Source organism: Aquarana catesbeiana, linkage group LG03 (assembly GCF_042186555.1).
Source record: "Aquarana catesbeiana isolate 2022-GZ linkage group LG03, ASM4218655v1, whole genome shotgun sequence".
NCBI classification, from domain to species: Eukaryota; Metazoa; Chordata; class Amphibia; order Anura; family Ranidae; genus Aquarana; species Aquarana catesbeiana.
This window is the reverse complement of record NC_133326.1, coordinates 117,611,811-117,637,275: the sequence shown is the minus strand read 5'-3', so window position 1 is coordinate 117,637,275 and position 25,465 is coordinate 117,611,811. Positions and strand designations below refer to the sequence as shown.

At 44.5% G+C, this 25,465-nt stretch overlaps 1 protein-coding gene across 1 annotated transcript in view; it reads right to left on the bottom strand.

Moving 5' to 3' along the window:
- Positions 1-15,663: 15,663 nt before the first annotated feature.
- UBL7 (ubiquitin like 7) overlaps positions 15,664-25,465 on the bottom strand; it is a 40,682-nt gene continuing 30,880 nt past the window's right edge. Inside the window, exons 7-11 of the mRNA XM_073619061.1 lie at positions 18,613-18,743; positions 18,385-18,434; positions 18,115-18,282; positions 17,811-17,933; positions 15,664-15,962 (exon numbers count right to left, since the gene is read on the bottom strand). Coding sequence (XP_073475162.1) covers positions 15,825-15,962; positions 17,811-17,933; positions 18,115-18,282; positions 18,385-18,434; positions 18,613-18,743 — 610 coding nt within the window. The 3' untranslated portion in view covers positions 15,664-15,824. The remainder of the gene's footprint in view (positions 15,963-17,810; positions 17,934-18,114; positions 18,283-18,384; positions 18,435-18,612; positions 18,744-25,465) is intronic.

The following is a 25,465-nucleotide window of genomic DNA, read 5'->3' as shown; positions in this document are numbered from 1 at the left end:
GTAGTAGCAGAACAGGCGGGAATGCATAAATCAGTGAGAATCGATGCCACGGAATCACCAACGCATCCATCCCGCATGCAAGAGGATCTCTTGTTCTTGCCACAAATCTATCTTTTTGTTGAATCGGGATGCAAAGAGATCTACATCTGGGACCCCCCATCTTTGGCACATGTTCCAAAAGACGTCGGGATGTAGAGACCATTCCCCTGGAAGTAACTTCTGGAGACTTAAATAGTCCGCCTGCCAGTTCTCCATCCCTGGAATGAAAACTGCCGATATGCATGGCACATGCCTCTCTGCCCAGACTAAGATCTGGTTCGCCTCTTTTTGAGCAGCTAGGCTCCTGGTGCCTCCCTGATGATTGACATAGGCCACTGCTGTGGCATTGTCGGACTGGATCCTGACCGGGCAACCCTGTAGCCTAATAGTCCAGGCCTTTAGGGCTAGACATACCGCACGGATTTCCAGAATGTTGATGGGTAAGGTCCTCTCTGTCTTGGACCATACCCCCTGAACCGCAGACTGCTCCAGAACTGCTTCCCAACCTGACAGACTGGCATCTGTTGTTACCACCGTCCAGGTAATCGGCAGAAAGGATTTCCCCTTCTGCAGGTTTTCGGGAATGAGCCACCAATTGAGGCTCTGACGCACCGCATGCGACAGGTGCATCGGAAAGTCTAATGCCTGAACCTTCTTGTTCCAGGCCGACAGAATACTATGTTGCAGCATTCTTGAATGAAACTGAGCATAGGGAACTGCTTCGAATGAAGACACCATCTTCTCTAGTAGTCTCATACAAAGACAGACAGAAGGACCCTTCTTGGTCCTGACTGCCAGAATGAGCTCTCTTAAAGCAGTGATCTTTGCCTGAGGTAGAAATATTTTCTCCTGGCTTGTATCTATGATCAGACCTAAATACTCCAGTCTTCTTACTGGTTTTAGGAAAGATTTTTCTAGGTTGAGGATCCAACCCAGGTGTTCCAGATACCTGACTGTGGTCCTCAAATTCCTGTTCAAGGAGGCTACCGACCGGTCTATCAGGAGCAGGTCGTCTAGGTATGCTATGACAGCTATACCCTGAGCCCTTAATCTGGCCAGAGGAGGGGCCAAGACCTTTGTGAACACCCAAGGTGCAGTGGCTATCCCAAAAGGCAGAGCCACAAACTGGAAATGGCGCCCTCCTATCTCGAAGCGCAGAAACTTCTGATGAGCAGGAAAAATGGGCACATGCAGATATGCATCTCTGATGTCTATCGATGCCAGAAATTCTCCTCCCTGCAGGGTGGAGACTACTGTCCGAATTGATTCCATGCGGAAGGACTGAATCTTTAGGAATCGGTTCAGATCCCTTAAATCCAGAATGGGTCTGACACCCCCATTTGGTTTTTGGACCGTAAAAAGGTTGGAATAGAAGCCCAATCCCTGGTCCTTTGCGGGAACCATCATAATGACCTCCTGCGACAAAAGTTGCTCAAAAGCTAGAAGGAGCGACTGCTTCTTCTCTGGGTCTCTGGGGACACTTGATCTGAGGAGCCGAGGAGAGGGAAATTTCTGAAACTCCAGCTTGTACCCTAAGGTTTCTGTGGAGATTACCCATCTGTCCTGGAAGTCCTCCTGCCAGAGCTCTGAGAACTGTCGCAGTCTTCCCCCCACTCGAGCGAGCGGGGGCGCCCCTTCATGAAGAGGTCTTAGTGTTTTGCCTAGTAGGCTTCTTCCCCCAGGACTTCTTTTGTTCCTGGGGTTGACTCTTGTTTCTGAACCCAGATGGAGGAGGCCGTCGAGACTGCCTGGAGGCTGAAGCCCCTGGCGCTGGGGAAAGAGTCCATTTGAAAGAGGGACGTTTACTCTTCTTCTTGACAGGTAAGAGAGTACTTTTCCCACCAGAGATCTTCTTGATATAGTTAACCAAGTCTTCTCCAAACAACCTTGCACCACAAAACGGAAACCCAGCCAGCAGCTTCTTACATGGTGCTTCGGCTGACCAATTTTTCAACCATAGGATTCTACATATATGCACCAACCCCAGTGAAAGACGAGAGGTTTGCACGATAGAATCTCTGATGGCGTCAACAACGTAACATAAGGCCGCAGGAAGGTTAGCCAACCCCTGGGCCTGCTGTTCAGGTAATACTTTGATAACCTGCTTAACATGGTCTCTTAAGTACTGACAGACTCCAATCGCTGCAACTGCAGGTTGAGCCACTGAACCTGCCAAGGAGAAAACATCCTTCATTAGGGATTCCATCTTTTTAGCTACAGGATCCCTGAGCATCTGAGCATTGTCTACAGGACAAGTCAGACTATTATTTACGGAGGAAATGGCGGCATCAATGGCCGGTATTCCCCACATTTTAATAAACTTTTCTTCCATCTGATAAAGTGTTGAAAACTTTTTCGGCGGAAAAAAACGTTTGTCTGGGTGATCCCACTCAGAATAAATGAGCTTTTCAAGTAAATTATGAACAGGAAAAGCATGTGCTGTTTGAGGAGGCTTCAGTGACCCCAAAGAAGAAGAGGGTTCTTTAACTGATTCAGATACGGGCAACTTAAATGTGGAGCAGACCAATCCAATAAGGATCTGCAGTAAGACTTTCTCCTCCTGGGAAGTCACAGAGGGTCCCTCTCCACCTGATTCCTCAGAAGAGGAATCATCTGTCCCATCCCGATCCTCTGAAAGGGATTCGTCTCCTTTATCCCAGAGCTCCTCTTCCTGAGGGTCTTGGGAAACAGAGGAAGGCCTAGTGCGTTTTCTTCCACTGAGTGAAGATGTAATCACGGCCATTAATCTCTCCTCTAAACCACTAATGGGTAAAAAAAAAAAAAAACCTCCTGTGTAATGTATACAGGGGCTGAAGTGCCGGAGGCAGATATAGCCCCTGACCCCAATGGCTCCCTCTGGCTAGCCGTCCCTGGCCCCTCAGGGAGGGAGGATGCTGCAGAAAGGGGGTCCTCAGAACCCGACCGAGATCCCCTAGAGTTTCTGGTTCTTGGGGTGTTTGAACCTCTTCTACCCATAGTGCAAAACAACAAGGTGGAGGTATCACAAAATGAACACTGACTGCTGAGCGATGTAGTCCGGCTAAAAGCCCTGCTACCAAATGCCCAGTCTGGTGTTACCTTAGTAAATGCTGCCTAGGAGAATGCTTGTGTCCCACTTCACATGCGACCGTCAGCTCTGTATCCCTCCAAAGGCTGTGTGCACCTGTACAGAGTGCTTTAAATAGCCTGCAGCTGGCCTGAGTGGGCGTCTAAGCACCTGTGCTGCCGCCCCGCCCCCCCTTTCAGACACATGTGGCCTCCCCCTAGCCTGGGGGGAACATTCATGCAGGAGAAATCCCCCCATCCCATCCTACCTGGAGCCGGCCGGAGACGCTGTGCAGCGTGAGAACACTGAGACCGACATCAGCATGTGAAGGTATGTGCTCTTGGCAGCCCCCGGTGGTCACAATAGGCATAGCATGCATTTACCTTAACTACTTCCATACATGGCATTTTCACCCCCTTCCTGCCCAAGCCAATTTTCAGCTTTCAGCGCTGTCGCACTTTGAATAACAATTGTGCGGTCATACTACACTGTACCCAAATGAAATTTTTATAATTTTTTCCCCACTAATAGAGCTTTCTTTTGGTGGTATTTGATCACCCCTGCGTTTTTTTATTTCTTGTGCTATAAACAAAACAAGAGTGACAAGTTTGAAAAAACACAATATTTTTTACTTTTTGCTATAATAATTATCCAATTTTTTTTTTAAACAAATTTTTTCCTCATTTTAGGCCGATACGTATTCTTCTACATATTTTTGGTAAAAAATATCGCAATAAGTGTATATTTATTGGTTTGCGCAAAAGTTATAGCGTCTACAAAATAAGGGGATAGATTTATAGCATTTTTATTATTTTTTTTTTTTTTTTACTAGTAATGGCGGCGATCTGCAATTTTGATCATGACTGCGATATTGCGGCGGACACATCGGACAATTTTGACACATTTTTGGGACCATTCACATTTATACAGCGATCCGTGCTATAAAAATGCATTGATTACTGTATAAATGTGACTGGCAATGAAGGGGTTAACCAGGAGGGGGCGCTGTAGGGGTTAATGTGTTGCTAGGAAGTGATTCTAACTGTGGGGGGAGGGGATTCTCAAGGGGAGGAGACCGATCGGTGTTCCTCTGTACAAGGAACACACCATCGGTCTCCTCCCATCTGACAGGACGTGGATCTGTGGGTTTACAGGCTGCGCCGTCATATGAAGGCGGCCCAGAACAACAGCTGCACCGTCCCGCCGTCATATGACGGCGGGCGGGCAAGTGATTAAAGGAGAAAACCTACTAGAATTAAAAAATTCTGTGGAATCTCCTCTTACCTTATCCAGCTGCAGGGTTCTGTTATACAGACCCAATCTTCACCTCTCCGTTTGAAAAAACCGTCAGAGACTGGGGCCCCCTACGAATAGGGAGATCCACAGTTCTGGGCCTGTAAAGCACCCGGCTAGAAATTAGGCTAGAAAAACCATTTTCTAATATGCGGGGTCCAGCTCTCTAAAAAGAGAAGCGTTACAGGTAAATCCTCGTTTCTTCGGACACGAGGCCCGGGTACCATCCAATTCGGCCACAAAAGGACACTTTGAATGGATCCGGTCTGCCTGGCTTGCCCCAGTATAGGATATAGGATCTTCCCCTTGGAGCTCAGCACAGGACATCTTTACACGTCCATCACCTAAGACACTGGCGTAAAAACTGAGGTATCCCCGCAAGGGGAGGGATTATATAGGGGGTTGAACTTTCTGATAGGGTGTGCCAGTGTCCAATCACCAGTGATACCCTATATAACCATCAGTAATTACTGTGGCTCTGTGTCCCGTAATGTTCGAGAAAGAAATAAATTTAATGTCATTGAAAAAAAAATAAAAAAATAAAAATATCCCTTTAAGAGCATTGGGCGGAAGGGACATTTTAACTTCCCTTTCGCCCTGCAATGATATGGAGACGGGTGGGGGCCATCTTCCCCTCACTCGTCTCCATGTCAGGTTAAGGGGAGGATCTGATCGCCTTCGCCGCAACCGACGGCGCCGGTAAGCGGCGGAGGGCACCGGAGAATGTTGGGAGGGGGGCCCCCTCTCCCGTCACCGATAAAAGTGATCTTGAGGCTAATCCACCGCAGAGACCACTTTTATCTTGAGGCGGACCGCCCGCTGAAGAAGAGTATACCGGGGCTATGGTAGCTAGCTGCTACCATAACAACAGTATTCCTCTTCAAAGTAGCGACATAAGACGATGGCGGGCGGTTCGTAAATGGTTAAGAGCTATGAGCAGAAGTGACGCTTGATGTCGCTTCTGCCCTCCCATGCCATGGAGCCGAGCAGGGGCCATCTTCCCCTCAGTCGGCAGCCAGGCATCCACGGGAGAGGACACGATCGTCTCCGCCGCTACCGGCGGGTCCCGTAAGCGGCAGAGACGACCAAGGGGTGCGAGGGGAGGGGGGTCACCTCTCCTGCCGCCGATAAACGTGATCTTGCTGCGAATCTGACACGGAGACCACTTTTATGTGAAAGAGAAACGCACGCCGTTCCCAAAAATACTGGGGTTATGGCAGCTGCTGCCATAACCCTGGTATTTAGCGGCAAAGCACTGACGTACAGGTACAGCTATTTGTGTGAAGTGGTTAAAGACCCTGTGCAGGGAAGATCAACATCTGAACCCAGAGAAGATCGAGGCTGATAGACTGGAGGTAATATGAGGCATTACAATTACATTTAAATTAAACTTTTACCAGTATTGTGCATTATATTTAAAGTTATCATATCCATGCAAAAAAAAGTCTCAGCTACTTTATTATAAAAGATTTATATCTCCTTTCCATATAGCTTCATGTCTGACTCCTAGTTAAAATGCCCATATACCCTACCTATGGGTGTATTTAATATATATTATATTATTACTTTCACTGTTTCACAGTATAAATGAACCCCTTATAGTAGCGATTATCTGCTCTTTTTGTACTATAAAAGGGCTAATTTTAGTTTTTAAACCCCATTATGACAGATTATATAAAGCATGCTGCTGCTTCCAAACGTCTTAGGCCTGGTTCACAATTGTGCGTTTTTTGGTGTTTTTTGCAGAAACGCACTACATGGTTTGCTATGAGACACGTTCACATCTATGCTTTTCTCAGCCATTGCGAATTTGGAAAGGGTCAAGGACTTTTTTCAACGCAAAGACTGTGCTTTTTTTGCTTTTTTTGGTTCAATAGACTTCAATGGAGAAGCTTCAGAAAAGCATGTGGTGTGTTTTTGCCGCGTTTTGCATTTTTTAATCTGCCCAACAACAAATTGGCAAAAAAATACAAAAACGCAAATCGCACAGCAAAAAGCACCGCAGAAGCGGATCAAAAGCAAACTGCATAGATGTGAACCGAGCCTTATGTTGGTCATACACGTATCGATTTGCAGATAGGAATATTCATACGAAAAATCTTTGTACATTCGCTGAATGAAAGAATGTTGTTTGAAATTTTCACTTGCTTTTAACATTCAGTTTTAAAATGAATGTAATTTCTGAATGAAAACCTCATACACTGTCTGAAAATGTATTTGACCAAGAAGTTTTCTATTCTGCTCCTTCTATATTTCCTGTCACTGTGGTCGAAAATTAACGTCGATTTGACCTAACGATTAGAAAATCGAGCAAACGTTCTTAAAAATTTTTTTGAAGGAAAACATTGTTTTTGTATGGCCAGCATAAGTGACTGCAGGCGCAAGCCACCTGCTTATGACAAAGGGAATCTGTCATACATAATATATTACAGTTGTCTGAAAATCTACAAAACAGTCTTTGTTTTTTTTTTTTTTTTTTTTTTTTTTCTTAAAAGGGGTTGTAAAGACTTCACCTGGAACTCTCTGGGAGGCCCATAAGGCTCTTATTAGAGGTAAACTTATTGAACTGGGAGCGAGAAAAAAGAGGGAGAGAACCTGCAATCTGCACTAATTAAAGAAATAGGAACCCTTGAGCAGACCCACTAACATAGCAACTTTAAAACAATATTCCATACCCTTACTGAAAAAAGAGAAGAATTGAAAGCTCTTTTCCATTCTGAATATGTATCCCGCCGTAGAGTTGTTGATCAACAATACTACGAATGGGGCAACAAGCCGAGTCGAATCCTAGCCAGATCCTTGCAACAAAGGAAATCAGCATCCTTTATCGCTAAGATTAAAATGACATCAGATATAATGGTACACAAAACTAGGGACATTGCTAAGGAATTTCGGGCCTTCTGTCAACAGCTTTACCAGGTCAGGAACACACAAACGGCTGATGACACCAGAGGTAAACACATAGAGAAATATTTATCTGAAGCCAACCTACCAAAACTCCCGGCTAACATTCTAGAAGCATTGGAAGGGGAATTCACCGTTGCGGAAATCAGGGGTGCACTTAAGACGATGGCCAATGGTAAGGCCCCCGGCCCAGATGGGCTGACAGTGGCCTACTATCGCGCCTTCGCAGATGTTTTGCTTCCACATTTGACTGCATATACTAACTCAGTGCCCAGCAATGGTGGGTTCAGATCGGGAACTCTCCATGCGCATATTACGGTAATCCCTAAACCTGGGAAGGATCCTACCTTGTGTGGTAGCTACCGCCCAATATCGCTGTTAAATCTGGATGCAAAGTTGTACGCCAAGGCACTGGCCATTAGACTTTTACCCCTGATTCCGCAATGGGTCTCTAGGGACCAGACTGGGTTTATCCCAGGGAGGGAGGCGAGGGACAACTCACTCAGAACTCTTTCTTTAATGTCCTATGCCCGTGGATGGTCCCAGCCCACCCTTCTTCTGTCTACAGATGCGGAGAAAGCGTTTGATAGGGTGGACTGGGAGTACCTTATGGCCACACTGTCACATTTTGGTCTGGGTCCAAATATGTTGGCAAAGATTTCTGCTTTTTACCAAACACCAACAGCCCAATTACGAATTAATGGAACGCTAAGTGACCCCTTCTCTCTCCATAACGGAACACGACAGGGGTGCCCTCTTTCTCCCATTTTATTTGCCCTCTCCCTGGAACCCTTCTTAGCAAAGATACGCCATAATCCTAACATACATGGAATTACAGTAGGTACAACCGAACACAAATATGCGGCATACGCGGATGACGTTCTCTTTTATATATAACAACCACTCATAACTTTACCCAACCTCATGATAGCCTTTACGCAATTTAGTGAAATATCTAATTTTAAAATAAATTTGTCCAAATCGGAAATTCTAAATGTTTCAACTCCCCGCCCAACTGTGATTAACCTACAAAGATCATTCCCTTTCCATTGGCAACCATCGGCTATGAAATATCTAGGAATATACTTAACCCCAGACCCGGCCTCACTTTTTCGTAAAAATTATATCCCTTTGCTTAATGCTATTCGGTCAGACTTACAAAAATGGTCACAGATGGCGCATTCCTGGTTAGGAAAAATGAATATTGTAAAAATGAATGTGTTACCACGACTGCTCTTTCTATACCAAATGATTCCATATAAGGTTCCTGTAGGTTTCTTTAGGATCATTCAATCTGTGATAAGTAAATTCATATGGAATCGTAGAAACCCTCGTATTGCCCACAGGTGTCTAATTAGACCTAAGACGGAAGGCGGCTTAGCACTCCCGGACTTTAGGAAATATTATTTAGCTACAGTTCTTAATAGGATTTCGGACTGGAAATACCATAAATCATCCAAGCTTTGGGTGCAACTAGAAATGGACTTGGGTAGAGCAGACCTTTTTCCTCTCATATGGATACCTAACAAGTTCCGCAAGTTAGCTCCAACTTCTTCTCCACTGACCAAATCCTCATTGGCTTCTTGGGACTCTCTATGTCACAAACAGCATTGGCCATACAACTCTCCACTGATGCAACTCAAGGGTCATAACTTCTTCTCTCCAGGGAACATGGACTCAAAATATGGTGAATGGTTTACGGACCCATCCCTACTTCTTGGTAAAGTGGTAAAGGACCAAAAGGTACTGCCTATATCTGCACTCTCAGCCAATGCACCAATATCGTTTATGCAACAATGGCAATATCATCAACTAATACAATTTATTAAAGCTCTACCTCAACCTTACGGTCAGATGCAGAAATGAATCCTATAGAGTCCTTATTGTCAGGAGACCTCCCGTCTGACAAACCCTTGTCTAGCTTCTATCACGCTCTACTTTCTTTATCATCAACGAATCAGGTACCCTTTCTGTCTAAATGGGAACTGGAGCTCCAGAAACTGCTTTCCGACCATCAACGTAGTGCGATTCTCCGTTTGTCGCATGTCTCATCAATCGCATCTAAGACTGCGGAGGTAAATTATAAATTACTAACCAGATGGCACTATACACCTGCTACTCTCCACAGATTCTTCCCATCCATCTCAGATTTATGTTGGAGGGGATGTGGGTCTACAGGGACTCACGCACATATATGGTGGTCTTGTCCTTTTATAAGACCATACTGGTCCACTATCTTGTTCTGGTCTGAAAAAATTCAAGGATGTTCAATTCCAAATGATCCATGGGTGCTATTGTTTCACTGTACAGATGAACCAATTGGATCATATAGAAAGTCAATCACACCTCATTTGTTGAATGCGGCAAAGGTCCTTATACCAAAATTTTGGAAACAGAAAAAAGTACCCTCATTACGCCAGTGGTTACTGGAAGTAGATAGAATATATTACATGGAAGATAGCACTTTAAAACTCAGGAACAAATCGGCATTGGCATCAAAGATATGGTCCTGTTGGTTCATCTTTAAATATTCATCCTTGTACGCTGAGATTATGGAAAACAGAGATGCTCCATAGACGGAACAGTAGAAAAAACACTGTAACTATAAGGTTGATGTGATCCTTAAATAACATAACATACACTGCAATGGCTGGCAACCCTCTCTCCCCCCTGCCCCCCCAATCCCCCCCCCCCTTCCTCTCCCCTCACCTTTCTCTTTACTCACTATCCTTCTACTTTTTCTTCACTGCTTTTTCTATTCTCTAAGGTTCCCTTTTTTGTTTTTGTGTGGTTTATTTGTTATTGGTGGTTAAAACATGACATTCAGGAAATGGGTAATGGAAGCTTCTGGACTTTAAGAACGGTGACTTTTTGAATGCGTTCTAGTTTACAGAAGCAAGGAAACACCCCATATGCCAAACGCAAGATAGGTTAGTTGTCCATTACCCACCTACTAATTGCTTTATATGATCAATAGAGTGATAATAGGTCCAGAACTTGATATATGTACCAGGAAGTCAATTTATGTAAACTGTCATTGCACAACAGCATAGAAATTCTTATTTCCTGATGTCAATATTGTAAATGTTAACAGTATGTTAATTTTCCATACTTCCAATAAAAACTTATTGAACAATAAAAGGGGTTGTAAAGGTTTTTTTGTTTTTTAAATAACAAACATGTTATACTTACCTCCATTGTGCAGCTCGTTTTGCACAGAGTGGCCCCGAACCTGGTCTTCTGGGGTTTCTCTGCGGCTGTCTCAGCTCTTCCCTGCAAGAACTAAACACCTTCATGCAAGCTCTCTCGCATGGTGTTTAGTTCTTGCGGGCGCGCTCCCGTGATACAGCCGGCAGCTATAGCCGCTGACAGTATCACTCGGCCCCACCCCCCGGCGCGGCGCGGCGCGTCATTGGGTGTGATTGACAGCAGCGCGAGCCAATGGCTGCGCTGCTTTCAATCCATCCACTCTAGCCAATCAACGGCCAGGCTGAAGAGGATATCGGGAGCGAGCGCGGGACTTTCGAGGGGTCAGGCAAGTAGAACGGGGGGGCCGGCGTTGACGGATGTTTTTTCACCTTAATGCATATGATGCATTAAGGTGAAAAATCGTGAACCTTTACAACCCCTTTAAATAAAAAAATGTGATCTCTTCTGTCTGTTGCTCTCAGAGTGGATTAGAGATTATGCTCCCTAACCATATAGTTGGTTATTTTTATTTACCACTGCATAGAGATATTTAAAGTGGAGTTCCACCTTATTTTACACCTTGTGCTTGACCACCCCCCCATCACTTGTTTTGGGATAATTCATTTTTTTACTTACCTTATGTGACGTACTGACTGTACTTCTGTCCTACCCAGGGCGTCATTTCCTCCTTCACCCCGCTGGCTTCTGGGAACTGTGTGTGCCCCAGAGGACGACGGGCCATTTAGAAAGTGCCTCGCGACTCACGCATGCGCAGTAGGAAACCGGCGGTGAAGCCTGAAAGGCTCCACTGCTGGTTTCCCTTAGTTACAATGGCAGAGCCTGCACCCGAGCCGATTGGCCTCGGGGGGCCCGACATCGCAGGCTCCCTGCACATGTAAGTGTCCTTAATAAAAGTCAGCAGCTACAGTGTTTGTAGCTGCTGACTTTAAAAAAAAAAAAAAAAAAGTGGCTGGAACACCGCTTTAAGAATAAATTTCCTTTTTTTTTAAACTTTACATATTAACTAAATTATACACCATGCTTTTTTTTTAAGGTTATTATCTGATTTATCGAAACAATAATCTGCAAACTAATCGATTATGAAAATAATCGTTAGTTGCAGACCTACTACCTTTGGTTGCAGTCATTATGTTTGTTGCGCTTCAATCTATTTCCTTTATATTCTCCCAGACTTGCCCAACCAAAGGGCAAAACCCTACAAGAGTTTTGAGGGACAATGGACCACTGAAGTGTGAACCACAGCCCTGGACCTGTAAAGGCATTCTGCGGCTATCACTCACATTACATCAATTGTACCAAAGGGTGGTCACCTAACGCTGTGTCCGGAGCACAAGGGCATTTACAGGTTGGCCCCGATTAGTCTTCACAATAAGATCAAGGATTAGCCAGTTGAGAATGCAGATTAGCCTATCTGGAAAGCTGCAAATTGAAGAAACTTGCTAGATGAAAAATAATCTTGATAAAAAGTAAAAAGGTGTTTCTTATCTCAGCGCAGAGAAAAAGTGTCCATTTCCTAAGGATACTAGCAAAAAACTGAGGCTTGCTGGTAGTTGGTGAAATTATGCAGGGCCGTCCTAACAACTTTGTCAGTGTCCAATCTCCTGAAGCTGACAGCATAACCCTATGTTCCTGAATAAGTTCCTCTGTTCTGTAATGCACTATAAAGAAAATTTGTTTTCGATGTACGAGTCATGGCCTCTCTTTAGAGATGAAGAATCCCAGTGTCCCAAGGACTCTGGTTTTCCTTATTGGTCCAGCAAATCATATACTTGTCTTAGGCACAATGCTATATAGTGGATGAAGTGAAGATTCACACTTGTAGGGAACAAAGGATGCCAGGTTTCATCTATTTTTGTACATCTTGTGCTACCTGCCACTAGAGATGAGCCGAACACCCCCTGTTCGGTTTGCACCAGAACTTGCGAACAGGCAAAAAATTTGTTCGAACACGCGAACACTGTTAAAGTCTATGGGACACGAACATGAATAATCAAAAGTGCTAATTTTAAAGGCTTAAATGCAAGTTATTGTCATAAAAAGTGTTTGGGGACCTGGGTCCTGTCCTAGGGGACAAGGATCAATGCAAAAAAAAGTTTTAAAAACGTCCGTTTTTTCGGGAGCAGTGATTTTAATAATGCTTAAAGTGAAACAATAAAAGTGTAATATCCTTTAAATTTCGTACCTGGGGGGTGTCTATAGTATGCCTGTAAAGGGGCGCATGTTTCCCGTGTTTAGAACAGTCTGACAGCAAAATGACATTTCAAAAGGAAAAAAAGTCATTTAAAACTACTCGTGGCTATTAATGAATTGCCGGTCTGACAATACACATAAAATTTCATTGATAAAAACGGCATGGGAATTCCCCACAGGGGAATCCCGAACCAAAATTAAAAAAAAAAAAAAAAAAAAAATGACGTGGGGGGTCCTCCTAAATTCCATACCAGGCCCTTCAGGTCTGGTATGGATATTAAGGGGAACCCCGGCCAAAATGTAAAAAAAAAAAAAAAAAAAAAAATGGCGTGGGGTCCCCCTCAAAATCTACACCATACCCTTCAGGTCTGGTGTGGATTTTAAGGGGAACCCGCGCCAAAAAAAAAAAAATGGAGTAGGGTCCCCCTAAAATCCATACCAGACCCTTATCCAAGTACGCAACCTGGCAGGCTGCAGGAAAAGGGGGGGACGAGAGAGCACCCCCCCTCCTGAACCGTACCAGGCCACATGCCCTCAACATTGGGAGGGTGCTTTGGGGTAGCCCCCCAAAACAAGGTTGTCCCCAAGGTTGTGGGGATGAGGACAAGGGCCTCATCCCCACAACCCTTGGCCGGTGGTTGTGGGGGTCTGCGGGCGGGGGGCTTATCGGAATCTGGAAGCCCCCTTTAACAAGGGGACCCCCAGATCCCGGCCCTCCCCCCTGTGTGAAATGGTAAGGGGGTACAAAAGTACCCCCTACCATTTCACAAAAAAAAACCTGTCAAAAATGTTAAAAGAGACAAGAGACAGTTTTTGACAATTCCTTTATTTAAATGCTTCTTCTTTCTTCCTCCATCTTCTTCTGGTTCTTCCTCCGGTGTTCTCGTCCGGCATCTTCCTCCGCGGTGTCAGCGTCTTCTTCCCTTCTTCTCCGGGCCGCTTCGCATCCATGATGGCATGGAGGGAGGCTCCCGCTGTGTGACGCTTCTCCGCTTCTAACGGTTCTTAAATAACGGGGGCGGGGCCACCCGGTGACCCCGCCCCCTCTGACGCATGGTGACTTGACGGGACTTCCCTGTGGCGTCACGGGAATGCCACAGGGAAGTCCCGTCAAGTCCCCGTGCGTCAGAGGGGGGGCGGGGTCACCGAGTGACCCGGAAGAACACCGGAAGAAGAACCAGAAGAAGAAGAAGATGGAGGAAGAAACCGAAGGAAGATAGAAGAAAGAAGAAAGAAGAAGCATTTAAATAAAGGAATTGTCAAAAACTATCTCTTGTCATTTTTAACACTTTTTTAGTGAAATGGTAGGGGTACTTACCATTTCACACAGGGGGGAGGGCCGGGATCTGGGGGTCCCCTTGTTAAAGGGGGCTTCCAGATTCCGATAAGCCCCCCGCCCGCAGACCCCCACAACCACCGGCCAGGGTTGTGGGGATGAGGCCCTTGTTCTCATCAACATGGGGACAAGGTGTTTTGGGGGGCTACCCCAAAGCACCCTCCCAATGTTGAGGGCATGTGGCCTAGTACGGTTCAGGAGGGTGCTCTCTCGTCCCCCCCTCTTTTCCTGCGGCCTGCCTCGGATAAGGGTCTGGTATGGATTTTTGGGGGGACCCCACGCCGTTTTTTTTTAAAATTTTGGTGCGCGGTTCCCCTTAAAATCCATACCAGATCTGAAGGGTCTGGTATAGATTTTGAGGGGGACCCCACGCCATTTTTTTTTTAATATTTTGGCGGGGTTCCCCTTAATATCCATGCCAGACCTGAAGGGCCTGGTATGGAATTTAGGGGGACCCCCCACGTAATTTTTTTTTTTTTTAATTTTGGTTCGGGGTACCCCTGTGGGGAATTCCCATGCAGTTTTTATCAATGAACTTATATGTGTATTGTCGGACCGGCAATTCATTAATAGCCGCGAGTAGTTTAAATGACTTTTTTTCCTTTGAAATGTAATTTTGCTGTCAGACTGTTCTAAACATGGGAAACATGCGCCCCTTTACAGGCATACTATAGACACCCCCCAGGTACGAAATTTAAAAAGGGATATTACACTTTGTTTCACTTTAAGCATTATTAAAATCGCTGCTCCCGAAAAAACGGCCGTTTTTAAAACTTTTTTTTTGCATTGATTCATGTCCCCTGGGGCAGGACCCAGGTCCCCAAACACTTTTTATGACAATACCATGAATATAAGCCTTTAAAATTAGCACTTTTGATTTCTCCCATAGACTTTTAAAGGGTGTTCCGCGGCATTCAAATTTGCCGCAAACACATCAAATTGTTTGCTGTTCGGCGAACAGCCGATGTTCGAGTCGAACATGAGTTCAACTCGAAGCTCATCCCTACCTGCCACGATACCTTCTACGATGTGCGAGGGGAAGCCACAGAGACATGCTGCATGTTTGAATTTTCTGCAACTCAAGGTCTGTGAAGCCTCGTACACACGATCAGATTATCGGATGAATTTTTGTCCGTTTTTTGTTGCATGCTAGTCTCATATGGAAAGTGAAGAGGTTACTCAACATACGAAAATTCTCATACAACCGGATTCAACTTCAGAAGTGATGTCATGTGTTAAAATTGTTTTGTACGTGTTCTTTCGTTTATGGACATGCATAGTCTTACTCTTAAGATTTTTTTTCTGACGAAAACTGTACTAATTAAATGAAAATCGGACGTTGTGTTCACATCCGACAAAAGTTTTATGGCCCGCACACCCAGTTTTTTTTTTGTCCAAAAATTCGGAATCTGCTGCTCGAAAGCACCATACTAATGATCTGAAAATGGGCAGATCGTTCATTGGGCGAAAATTTACTTCCGATTTTCTGATCGTGTGTACGGGCCTTTATGGTCACATGGACTCCAAAAGTATAGTTTTGTTTTTTTTACAGAGGTGGGTTGTTGCTCCTCTAAATCTGCAGTGGGATTTTATGTGGAGAGTTTACATACGAACGCCGCTTTCATAACATGCATAGATGCAAAAATTTACTTCTACAGCACTTTATTTCGCACTCAAGTTATATAATAAATACATCAAGTCCATATTTACAACCCTTTATCAATATCAACCCAACGGAACAATGGGATTCAGTGGAGCTTTAAGGAAAAGAACGATTTCCATTAGCTTCATTCAAAACAGGTCTCACTAAAGTGCACCCCCAGCAAAGATAAGCTCCAGTGCAGCCTGGATATCTCCTCCAGTGGCCTGTAAGGCCCGCAGACTAAGCTCCTCATCCCGGATACCCATATCCCGTAGCTGTTGGAGCTGAGGTTGCCATTGGCTCTGGAAGAGAGAATAAAAGCACACTGCATAAGTAAAAATATGATAAAGCCTCTATATTTATATCATTTCACCTGCATCTCCTCCTAGTCTGTCAGGTGCAGCCGCCCCTCCCCCTTCCTCCCAAACTACTGACTGCAGCTCAAAGTCCCAACAAGCATTGTAGGCCAGAAAAATTTTTTATTTAAATTCTTTATTTGACTATTATGCCCTGTACACACGGTCGGGCATTGATCGGACATTCCAACAACAAAATCCTTGGATTTTTTCTGACGGATGTTGGCTCAAACTTGTCTTGCATACACACGGTCACACTAATTTGTCGGAAAATCCGATCGTTCTAAATGCGACGTAAAACACGTACGTCGGGACTTTAAACAGGGCAGTAGCCAATAGCTTTTGCCTCTTAATTTATTCTGAGCATGCGTGGCACTTTGTGCGTCGAATTTGTTTACACACGATCGGAATTTCCGACAACAGATTTTGCTGTCGGAAAATTTTATAGCAAGCTCTCAAACTTTGTGTGTCGGAAATTCCTATGGAAAATGTGTGATGGAGCCTACACACGGTCGGAATTTCCGACAAGGTCCTATCACACATTTTCTGTCGGAAAATCCGACCGTGTGTACAGGGCATTCGTTTTTTTTCAAGGAAAGCAGGGTTAAAGCAGAAGTAAACCCCTTGATTTAATTTAAGTTTCAAAAAACAGTTACATTCCCAGCATGCCAGAAATGCTAACTGTGTGTTGTGCTCTCAACCAAACTGTTAAACCAGCCAATGGCTGGTATCATAACTGATTACATGTGCAGCACCATGGCAGTTGAAGAGGGTTTACTTCCACTTTAAGCCTAGCACATATGGGCCAAATTCGGCCTGTGTGTACTGCAGTCGGTCCGACAGAAGCTGGCCGGCTTCTGTCAAAGGTGCATGACTGAAAAAGGTCTGCCGATCAGCTACTGATCTGCACTCTCAGCCAATGGCCACCACCCTCCTGTCAGAACACAATAAAACAACAGGGGAAATCACTGTACTAACATCAGGTAGTTAGTACAGCGGCTCCTCCTGAGCGGTGTGTACTAGGCTTTACAGAGAACAGGTTGTAGTACATGTGTCATTGTACTGTACAATCAGACAGTTAATTAGTAAACAGGTTTACACAGAAGGTATTTGTAACCATATAAATTCATGTTGTGCAGATTTTTAAATGTGTGTTTCATTGCAGCCTAGGACAGGGTTTTACCACTTGCCAGGAAAAAAAAAGTACTCCCGAAGAGGTATACACTTTAGTGGATTACCGATGCATACCATTACAAATAACCAAACACAAATTCATGAAGCATACAAGCTCTAGGTTGATTGGGCACTATTCATGGGTATGTTTGCCTCATTTTTAAAAGGTTTGCAAGGAGAAAGGAGAAATAAAAAAAAAGCTGCATCCCCCCCCCCCCATACACGAGGGCTGTGGTGAATGATGTCGTTTTCTCAAAGGCTAAGTTCACCCGTCTGAACATGCCACACACACATTTTGAGTGTTCAGCACGCACCCCCTCTCCCTGTGACAGCGGGTGGGGGATCTTTGAAAACAACGTGGTCGTGGGGGGCTCCATCCTCATTGCCGCATCATTCATTCGCAGTTTCCTGTAGTTCTCAATATAGTGGGAGGGGAGCTGGTGACCACTCTCGTAGTTCATTGATCATTGAATATGACTGATCTTTTTGATGAGGAATTTCAAGTAATGCATTCATCGGGTGTACCTTGGACTCCCATAGGTCATCCCACAAGTAAAGTATATAATATCGGATACATCTGTCTTTCCATTCAAAGTGTAAGCACTATGTTACTCAGCTTACCTGCTGGGATGTCTGGCTAGAGGCTTGCAGAGCATGCTGGAGTGCTTGGCTGAACAAGTCATTCGTAATGGGTGTTCCTGACTGCACACTTGATGACATTGGTGATGTTCCTGAAGAGTGACCCTATAAAATAAACAAACAAATATTCACCAAGGTGTAATCTTCTTTGCATCAAAATGTAAAAAAGTTTGACATACAGTACTTTAAATAGCAATAAAAGCAGTACAGTCTAAGACATATTTTAATAAAATTGTATACTCAATCCTAGTATTAGAGAAATTCGTAGTTATGACAAGGTGCTAACCTGTGTTCCTGGGGTGGGTGTGTGGGAACTGCTTTCTGGGGTACTTGCAAGGGCCAATGCCGTTGCCAGTTCACTTTGAGTGATGGGCCGGGGTCCTGAAGCTCCTGTGTACCCAAGTGAAGCAGGACGGGGGCCAGCGGTATTACTAGATGATCCAGAGCGAGAGGCCTGATGGAAAGATGTGTAAGAAAACAAACACATTTATAAAGAACTCTCATTGTAGACGGCTACTTCCAAATCCATAGCTTTGGCAACCAGTGATCCTCTTACCTGTGGAAACTCATCTTCTTCATCTGACAGACCATCAAACAAGAACCCACCTAACAAAATAATGAAACATGACAACAGCAAACATAAGCAACTCTATGTCACAAATCACAAGGAGTATAGAAAGTCTAAACAGAAAACAGTTCACAGTAAAGAGAAGAAGAGGGAAAGAAGAAGCAAATGCACTGAAACACCATTTACAAAGCACAGTGCTTTGCTGGCAGTTCATACCTGGCATGTGCAGGGTTGCAGGGGGCACAGTGTGGGCAGATCCATCTGGTGTAGGTAGTGACGAAGCTCCACTTACTGAATGCAGAATTAGTATTATGGCATTTACTAGTGCAGGGTGTGAGGCCACCAGCCTAAGAAAAATATTTCAAATGACATTAAAATATTTGGGAATGTTTTTAATTAGTCTGGGGACACAAAAAAAAAAATAAAAAAAATAAATAAAAAACACTTTGCCTAAATTAAAACTTAAAGCGGTGTTCCGGCCGCAATTTTTTTTTTTTTTTAAAGTCAGCAGCTACAAACACTGTAGCTGCTGACTTTTAATAAGGACACTTACCTGTCCAGCGAGCCCGCGATGTCGGCCCCCCGATGCCGATCCGTCCTTGCGGCTTCACTGGCAGTTTCCTACTGTGCATGCGCGAGTCGCGCGGCACTTTGTGAATGGCCTCGTTGCTTTCTGGGACACACACGTGTCCCAGAATGCAACGGGGCCGCTCGACGAAGAGGAGGAAGCGCCGCGGAATAGGAAGACTGCCTAGCAACAGGGGTTTCAGGTAAGTTAAAAATGTTTTTTTTTTTTTGCAAATGTTTTTTTTAAATATTTTTTTAAGAATATTAATGCACTTTTTATTTTAGGGTGGCCCTCCACTTTAATTTTGTATTCTGTATGCCCGTTTTTTATTTGACAAAAGATCCAGAAATACCTGGTTATCCTACCAGTCTTCCCCCTGATAAAGCTTACTTCTGCATTCTCTCAAAGCTATCCTTGTGTGTTTAGGCACATATTAGCTTGACAGACACCTGTAGTTTTGGCTTGAAAAGGGAAGAGAGCAGGCTGCCATGCAAACCTTCACTTCACTTGTCAGCCTGTCATTACAGGCTGAAATGTGCATAGCTCTGCCTTTCCAAAGTGAGTGACAGCAATTCCCATGCAGAGAATTGCTGTAGAGTAATACATCAGTAAAGACACCTTGGGCAGCACAGAGAAGCAGAAGATTTTTCACCGTCCTCAATAAATACGCGAAAATGCGCGTAAATACACGCAAATACATACAATAAAAAATAGTCTGAAAAAGTAGATGCTCAAACGGGAGCATCATGTGCAAGAGGCCTTAGCATGTTTAGAATTCACACACACATTAAAAGTGTTTGTAAAGGTGATACAGAGACAAAACAAATCCTCCTACAGAAGTTGTTTCTGTTTATCTCTCTTCTAAGGCCTTCTAAAACAGACAGATTAAAGGCTTTTTCTCAGTTTTATAAGGCAGGGGGGCAGGAATCTGACATATCACAGAGCACATAGCTGAGTATAATCTGAGACCTGAATGGAAGGAATGGACACAGACACCTCTAAACAGTCTCAAAGGGAAACATGCACAGCCAAGGCTGTCAATCACCTTATGTATGCTGAAGGATTGTTGTCCGGAAAACTGTCAGAAGTGACTCAAGCAGATAGCAAAGGAATAAACGATAGTGTAACCATACTATATGGATTGGATCTGGGAAAGTACACGCTATAGAGGGAGAGGGATATGCTTTGTTTTTCATTTCAGAGGCTTGCAACCACTATAAAATCTATTGTTTATATTATTTGTGGAGCCCAGAAAATCATCTTCTCCTCCAAGTTCAAATTCGATCAAAAAAATAAAATGATAATTTTAGCTCTGGACAAAGTGGACAAAGTGGGAACAGGACAGAATCTGTCTGGTTTCTATTTGCATGTCCCTTTGGAGAAAATTCCCCCTCACTTTCTGTCAGAAGGAAAGGAAGTGAGGTGAGATCTTCTCAATGTGGTAAAAGACAGCAATAAAAATATGACAGAAATATTTACCCTACCCAACTGAAAAAAATGGCTCGACTTAGAGTGCCGGTTCACACCAGCATGATGCGGGAACCAGTGTAATTCCAGTGCTGGTTCCCGCATCGGATATCACACTGCCCTATACCAACCGATGCGGGTGTCAAAAAGTTAATGACACCCCCAGATCAGTTAGCATATCGCAGTGTAAACTGTGAATTCGGACAGGAATCGGATCGCATGGGTGTGAACATCCATGCGATCTGATTATGGTGCAGACAAAAAAAAAAGGGTCCTTCACGATTTTGGACCGAAAGCGATGTAAATTCAGCCATACAATCTGTATGGCTGAATTTGCATCGCACAGACATCGCATGTGATCCGCACAGCAGTGTGGTGCGAGTCACATGCAATGTCTGACATCGCACAAGTGTAAACCGGCATTACAGTGTATATTTGAACTTTGGTTGGTTGTTCGGCTGCCTACCTAACAGACATTTTAGGCCCTACTTCTCCTGTGACCCTTTTTCGGCCGACAGTAGGCTAAAGCTGTCGGCTAATATCACTCTGCTGGTCCAGCTGGGAAAAGATCCCGACTGTAAAGTCTGGACCAGCAGCTGGCTCAGCCTCTCAGCAAGCCGATGGGAGACTAAGCCAGCCGCTCCGCTGCACTCCCCCACACAGCGCAGCGCTCCAGTGACAGTCACCAGCTCTGTACTCACTGAAGACTGAGAGTGAAGGGATCAGCGGTGTTTGATAGCTCAGTTCCCAGTCTTAGAAGCAGCAGGGGACAGATGCAGCATCCACCTAGGTGAATATATACACAGAGTGTATATATATATATATATATATATATATATTTTTTTTTTTTTTTTTTTTTTTTTAAAGAAGCCATACTTTTCTTTTAATGGGAAATTGAAGGAACACACATACACGCCAGGCTGACAACATTTCTGATAATTGCAAGACTGCGGCTTAGTTTTGTCAGCCTGCAAAAGAAAATGTTGCTACTGGCAGATTCAATTTGTTTAAGAAAATTGTTAAAAGTGACAAATTCCTATATATTACTATACAGGTAACAAGAAAAAATACTGAGTTAGACTTACCGGTGACGGTATTTCTAAGAGCCTTTCAGGACAACCTTGAAGAGAGCGCAGCTCCACCCATTTTCCAGGAAACACATGCAGCCTTTAAATCCCTCCTCTTCCACTATGGCTTCAGTTATTGTGTGGTCTCCGACATACTGGAAAACAAAGCACAGAAAACCACCAAACAACCATGACAGATACTTAAAACCACTTCTAAGATAAAAGGGAGGGAAGTAAAGGTTGTCCTGAAAGGCTCTTAGAAATACCGTCACCAGTCAGTCTCACTAAGTCTTTCTCAAATCGCCTTTCAGGACAACCTTGGAGAGGATAAACGAGAAACTTATCTAGGGTGGGACCACTGCCTGCAGCACCTTCCTGCCGAAGGCTTGATCTGTGGAGGACAGCAGGTCCAACCTATAGTGTCGGAGAAATGTCGAAAAGTTGGACCATGTGGCAGCCTTGCATATTTGTTAAGGCGTAGCACCGGCCCTTTCGGCCCAGGAAACTGCCGTTGATCTCATAGAGTGAGCAGCAATACCCTTAGCTATGTAAGCCTCCGTGACTGCCCATTTAAGGAACCTACCCAGAGTGCTTTGGAAGCTTTCTCCCCTTTACGTGGTCCTGAGAATATCACAAAGAGAGCATTTGATTTTCTAAACTCTTTGGTGACTGTTAGAAAACGTAGCAGGCATCTCCTTACATCCAGTGTGTGGAAAGCTTCTTCTCCTTGATAGGCAGGACCTGAGGAGAAAGTGGGTAAAACTGTTTCCTGTGAATGGTGAAAAGTTGTAGAAACCTTAGGTAGAAATGCTGGATCCGTTTGAAGGATTACCAGATCCGAAAAAACTTTTAGAAAGGGTTCTGTGACCGCCAGGGCCTGAAGCTCACTGACTCTTCCGGCTGAAGTGATGGCTACCAGAAAAATTGTTTTAAGAACTAAATCTTTTAAGGATGCTTCCTGTATGGGTTCAAACAGAGCTCCCGTGAGACCCTGTAAAACAATAGACAAATCCTAACTGGGAAAAACGTTACCGGCCTATTCCGTGCAAGTGCCGTAAAAAAATCTTGAAACTAAAACCTCTTTGGACAGTCTTTTAAAAAAAAAAAAAAAAAACTGACAGAGCCGCCACCTGGATTTTCAGGGTGCTGGCTGCCAGCACCTTCTCCATTCCGTCATGGAGAAATTCTAAAACTGACACTATACTTTTAACCCGGAGGCCTTTTTCCAAACTTTTAGGTATATGTCCCAAGTTACCTCCCTCCTACTGGAGAGTAGGGTCTTCACTAGTTTTTCTGATAGACCATTTGCTTTTAGGAGGTCTTCTTCAGAAACCAAGCGGTTAGTTGTAACTGGTCTGCTTCCGGATGGTTCAGGGACCCTTGTGTTAGCAGGTCCTTTCTGGATGGTAGCTTCCATGGAGGTTTTGCGGCCAGATTTAGTAATGTCGCGAACCAGGGCTTTTTTGGCCAGAAGGGAGTGACCAGGATCAGATTGGTATTTTCTTCCCTGAACTTCCTGGGGACCAGCGGTATTAGCGGGAAAGGGGGAAAAGCGTATCACAGCTGGTAATGCCACAAATGGGCAAAAGCATCTATGCCTACGGCCCGATCCTCTTGGTGGAGTGAAAAAAAGTCTGTACTTAGAAGCTGGCTCACGAACAGATCTATTTAAGGTTGCCCCCATGCTTTGGTGACCATCAAGAAGACTTCTTGGTTCAAACTCCACTCTGCTCTGCTTCCACTCTCCTGCTTAGTAGGTCTAACAGATTCTGGGATCCCTTCAGATGAACCTCTGACAGCGAAGCCAAATTTTGTTCTGCCCAAGTAAGTAGCTGACTGGCTAGCTCCAGGAGTCCTTTGCTCCTGGTTCCTTCTTGTTTCAATACATAAGCTACTGCTGTTGTATTGTCTGAGAGAACTCGTACATGTTGTCCCGAGTGTCTGCTGAAAAGCTAGGAGTCCGAGAAAAATGGCCTTCGGTTCCCACCAATTTGAGGACTTTTGGGCTTCTGCTTTGGACCAGGCCCCCTGAGAGGTTTGGCCGTCCAAATGGGCTCCCCAACCCAAAGCACTTGCGTCTGTTGTTAAATGCTTGTCTAGGGGAAAAACCCAGGAGAGACCTCTTGCTAGGTTTGTTGAATCCCGCCACCACCAGAGCGCCCGTTTTACATTTGAGGTGAGCCTGATCTGTTTTTTTTTTGGTGTGACCATCTTTGTAGGATGTTCATCTGGAGAGGCTGGGAATGTAGTCTAGCCCACTGTATGGCTGGAATCGATGCCATGAGAAGTCCCAAAACTGCCATGGCTGACCGGACTAAAACAGAGATTGGTCTCATCGCAGATTGTGTTTTTTCTCTTTTCTTGTGACAGGAAAACTTTTGGAAGCACCAAGTTTATTGTATAGCCCAGGAACTTCATCTCCTGTAGGAAAAAAAGGGAAAAAGAGAGGGACCACCTGGAAAATGAATGCCTAGTCTGCACAATATAACTCTTACCCAGTGTCTCTCCTCTAATTAGGAGGTCATATCCGTAACTAAAACAAATGTATTCAAATAGGAAGAAAGGGTCTAAGGAAGGCACAAGAGAGTGACTCCCCTAGGTCCAAAGACAGTTACTATGGATATAAGTGGACATAAATGGGAGAGTAGTGTTAAAAAGATAGTTGATAGTTTATTAGCATAACATATATAAAATTGCAATATTAAATTCATCAGATGTACGAAAAAATATGATCCACCATACACTGAAAAATGTGCTCACCGGGTGCTCATTGCACCCGATATGCACATAAGTCAGATGAACAAAATTGACAGACAATGACAATCAGATACTCACATATAACAAAGTGCAGGCGCCTAGACTCCCACAGATACACAATGTCCCTACGGCTAATCGCCACATCAAATTTATCCGGAAAAAGGAGTCTGAACTAGTGATGAGGAGGCATTGTGCATGTGTGGTCCCCCGGGGGGGGGGGGGGGGGGGGGGGAAGATATTCTAGATTGGAAAATATACTAATAACACCCAACTGAGAGGGCCCCACTGGCTGTGTCACCAACTGCTAAATAGGATCCAAAAAAATAAATAAAAAATAAAGTTAACGGACCAAAAATCATTGCATGCGCATGCTCCAAGCATATCAAAGAGATCCAAAGGAATCCATTTCTGCAGTATAATGGAACATAACCAGCGAAGAAAACTCTATAGGGCATATGGGGTGATAAAATCACATACATTTTTGCTGCGGTATCCGCCACATACAGGTCGCAGGGTACAGCTGATTAGCTGGGGATGACTTGGTTGATGAAACAAAAGTCAATCATTAGATCAGCAGGAACTGCTCCAACATGTCAAAGTGTCCCATAATCAGTTTAAAACAAAGCACAACCACACTGCTAGTGCTACAAGAGGGGGAGTTGAGACTGAAATCAGTAGAGTTACGTTACCACCTCTTGTTTGCAGGGGGTCCGGGCAGCTTCTCCTAAGTGTCACTGGTAGCTGAGTTATATCGTAGTTGACCCGTTTGTTAGTTGGATAGCTTCTGCTGTGGTTTGCTCCTATGGGGACGTGGTGGATAGCAGTCCATTCCTATTGTAGACCCAGACTACCCAGACTACAGTTGCTACTAATGGCGACTTGCTTGGCGGTTCCTTTAGGAGGCATGTTAATTCTCCTGTCAGCAGCGTCCCTCAATTCCCATGCCGAGGGGGAGATAGCAGAGTCGGCGTCTGCACAGCGTGATTACGTCCACGCGTTTCGCAACATCATTGGTTACGTAGCTTCAACTGGACGTATAGGGGCCCGGCAGGCATCTCTCCCTCTTATTGTTCCGAGATGCCGCTGCCCCTCCTTTCTTGATTTTACCACTCTATTCGGACCGGGATGGGCTACAGCAGAGATCCTGCCAGTGATGTCAAGCCCAGATAAAAGTCCTTTTCGTTTCTGACTTTGAACTATACTTTTTTCC